At 51.8% G+C, this 3,749-nt stretch overlaps 1 protein-coding gene across 1 annotated transcript in view; it reads right to left on the bottom strand.

Annotated features, from left to right (window-relative positions):
• The window catches only part of CHAT (choline O-acetyltransferase), a 51,040-nt gene that overhangs the window by 34,613 nt on the left and 12,678 nt on the right, over nucleotides 1-3,749 (bottom strand). Inside the window, exon 7 of the mRNA XM_007446239.1 lies at nucleotides 1,909-2,086. Within this exon, the coding sequence (XP_007446301.1) occupies nucleotides 1,909-2,086 (178 nt within the window). The remainder of the gene's footprint in view (nucleotides 1-1,908; nucleotides 2,087-3,749) is intronic.

Here is a 3,749-nt window from a genome sequence, read left to right as displayed (position 1 = left end):
CCTGGAGGGCAGAAGAGTGGGATTTGATTACACCATGGTCTGCTGAGGGAATCAACTCACTTTCAAATCATAAGTTATTAATCCCCCCACTTGGCAGTGAAGTCGGTGAGAACAGGGTCAACTCTTACACCTCCCTGTGACCCATGCAGCCTCCGATTTAAGAGCAAGCACTTGAAGGTGCCCAAGAATCGAATGAAAGAAAAATTCATTGGTAAGTGGGAAATAAGTCTGGGGCCCAGTATCCTTAGTAGTCCTTCATTCTTTTTTTTTTTTGTGGTACGTGGGCCTCTCACTGTTGTGGCCTCTCCCTTTGTGGAGCACAGGCTCCGGACACGCAGGGAAGCCCCAGTCCTTCATTCTTTTATTTAACAAATATAATTGGGGACCAACTGTGTTTGGGACAGCAGATTCAGAAGTTAAACCAGGTAACGCCCTTGTTCTCCCGGACGTTATAGACTTGGGGGGTGGGGCAGGACAGATAATCAGCATGAATCAAACAAATGAAAAGCTGACTTCAGAGGGTGAGAAATGCAATCAAGATGAGAAAACAGGACAAGGGGACAGTGTGCTGGGGAGAGCTGGGGGATGCTCAAGGAGGGTCTAGGGTGGGGCACCTGAGCTGAGTTTGGGATGGGGCAAGGAGCCAGCCAGCCCTAGGGGAAGAACTTTCTAGGGAGAGGGAAGTGCCTGTGGCCATACATCCAAGCCCCACCACTTTCTCATTCTCTCAGTACATTTAGCATGGCCACTTTTGCCAGCCAGACTGCTCTCCTCATGGTACTGGGCAGGTCAGACATGGCCCTGCTGGGCGGTCGACTTTGCCTGCAGTTGGTGTGCTTGCCTGGACACTGTCCCTCCCTCCTGCCCCTCTCACTCATGTCACAGGGCTTTGCTCAATTCCCACCTCTTCCTACAAAGCCTCTCAAAAGCCTCCCAATTAGAAGGGCTCCCTCCCCCTCTCTGAAGACCTGGAGCATTTATTTGGCACCTGCTGGCTCTACTGCCTTACATGGGTAGACCCTGCCTTACTATGTACTTAAATCTGCTCCCTCATCTGTCATCCCTTCCCCGATTCCTATCGAAGGGGCTGCTCAGGGCCAGGGGTTCATCTTCTCTGTCTCTTACACTCCCTAGGCCTATCCCAGGTCCTCAGCTTACAGACACTCAGGGAGTCTGAATGGTCACCTGGCTGCATCAAAACCTGAGCGGCAGACAGAGGCTCACAGAAGTGTCACCCCTCATCTGGGAATCTCTAATGTAGACAAGAAAGGAAGGCTCTCCATCCAGTTTCTGAGAATAGGGCTCGCTTTGGGTTTGAAAAGTCATTTCCAGAAGGATGATTTGAAAATTTTAAGACTCTTCCTGGATTTCTTATGGGAACGCTCAGAAACTTTCATAAGAGCAGCAGCCTGAAGGATAAGGTCAGCTTGAAGATGAAGAATTCCGGGACCGTGAAATCACAGGAAGGAGGTAGCCAACCACCCTCCCAGAGGTGGGCTCCATCCCAGATCCCCACCTGACAGCTCTCCCAGTGACTCAGACTCTTGAAATGAGTACCATCCCTGCCCACCAGTAAAACACAACTGGTTCATTACAGCTGGCCTTCATCCAGCTCATAACCTCCCCTCCCTCAATATTGCTGGACATCCTCTGATTCCAGGGCTAGTCAGCCTCACCCAGAAAGCTAGCACATTGTTAGATGAATTACAAGGGTACAAAAGGTGCCTTCAGTTTCAAGGCACCTCGGCTGACACTAGGACATGCCATCGGTCCTGGGTTGGAGGGAGGCCTGAGCTCCCTGTGCTATGGCAAATGGGGATGAGGCATGGCGCCCGACCCTGGAGGGAGGGGAGCCAATGGGTGTGAGGATGAGATGAGCGTGGAGACGCACTGGGCACTGCTGCTAACCTTTCACGAGGACCGTCCTGGCCTCAGCCCACTCGCTCCTCCCGTCGGACGTCAGCAGGCCGATTGGAGGTAAGCGTTCATCCTCGTTGGAAGCCATTCTGACTATCTTTCTCAACTGAGTGAACAGATCCCCCTCACTGAGACGGCGGAAATTAATCACAACATCCAAGACAAAGAACTGTGGGGGAAACAGGTCAAAGACGTCACTCAGGGCGGCCAGCCCAAGGCGTCAGGCCCTCCCTGAGCCTCCACACGGGGGCAGGGCGGGGATGCTCGGGCCCATGGTTCCCAAGGTATGTGATGGTTCTGAAGAGTCATAATGTGGGGACCAGCCCAACACTGCTGACTGTGCTGGACTCCAAACTGCCCCAAATCAAAGAAGGTCAGGTTAAACTTACTAAAGAAAGCTTGTTTCTGTAGTTCCTAGATTACATAAAACCATTATGTTTGTGGGGAATTGAGTAGAAATGGATACAACTGCTGTTGGAGGGCTGTGTCAATCAAAACTGAAAATGTGCATGCCCTACGATTCAGCAGTTGCTCTTATAAATACATACTCTAGCCTAAGGCTTAGAGAAACGTTTACTCTTGTGCCCCGGAAAGACATGTAAAGAAATGTGCATATCAGCCTGTTTGTTATAGCAAAGCGGTACAGAGAGCCCAAATGTTCTCCAGTAGGGGAATGGTTAAGTAAATTGTGGTGTACTCATCCAGTGCATGTCTATCCAGCAGTTAAAGGGAATGAACTAGCTCTAGGTACAGCTATAGGGATAGATCTCAAACACACTGGTGAGTGGAGGAAAAAAGCAAGTCAGCGAATAATACGCAGAGGAAGATTAAGATGCACAAACCACACACAAAATGCTCTACGCGTACGTGTACACATATGCATGTGCACCTGCGTGTGCTCTGTGTGTAAGGCTTGTGAGCTGTCATTCAGCAGTTTTGAAGCTAGAGCCTCGGGCATTGTAGAGGGTTTTATTCCTAGCCCCAGGTCAAGAACGCTTGTCAGCTGGTTGACGTGCGTGCCTGGTTCCACACGCTGGACAGCATACAGGTGGCCTGGCTCAGGGTGGGAGCCTGAGAGCGTTTCTGGAGGGGGTGGACGCTAGGGTGCATGGGCGCTGGGAAATTCTGGGTTTGACTTTTGAACGAAGATGGAGAAAGGTCCTCGTTTTGTGGCCGGCCAGGTGTCAGGTGGGCTTCAAACCTGGGAACGGCCATCCTCTGATGGCAGACCTAGGGCTCCTGGCTTAGACTGAAAATGTCAGATGCCGTCCCCTGGGCCCCCACGGACTCTTTTTTGTTCCCTGGAACCCAGTCTGAGGACCTTGTGGGCTTGTGACACTGGCAGACCTATAGGAGGACTTCTCACCCTTGGACAAGCCACTTAAGCTAAGTCTCGTTTCCTCATCTGTCAAATGGAGATTCCAAGGCCCCCTCTGCAGGGCCATCGTAGGATCAGATGGGATGAACGGAAGTGCCAAGCCCACGGTCTGGACATGGAAGTCCTGACAGTCAGTCTGTAAGCTGTCCATCTGTCTGTATGTGGTCTCTCCGGGAAGGCCACGGCCTGGGTGACTGCATGTGGAAGGGCTAAGGACGTGCTGGGTCTCATTAATGACTCTCAGTCCCTCCAGGCGGTTCTTTGAACCTGACCTGGCTGGTCAGGACTGAAATGGGAACCCACTGAAGGCATTCTCAATTGATGACTCTCCTCGTTCTTAAAATCCAACCAGCGGAGAGAAATGGGACACTGACCGGGACTCAAGACACCCCGCTTCGGGGCCACCCTGCCCCAGCTCATTGAGTGACTCCGGGAGGGGCTTGGACACCCTTGG

This window comes from Lipotes vexillifer, unplaced genomic scaffold (genome assembly GCF_000442215.2).
Source record: "Lipotes vexillifer unplaced genomic scaffold, Lipotes_vexillifer_v1.1 scaffold1143, whole genome shotgun sequence".
NCBI classification, from domain to species: domain Eukaryota; kingdom Metazoa; phylum Chordata; class Mammalia; order Artiodactyla; family Lipotidae; genus Lipotes; species Lipotes vexillifer.
This window is presented reverse-complemented; position numbering and strand designations above follow the sequence as displayed.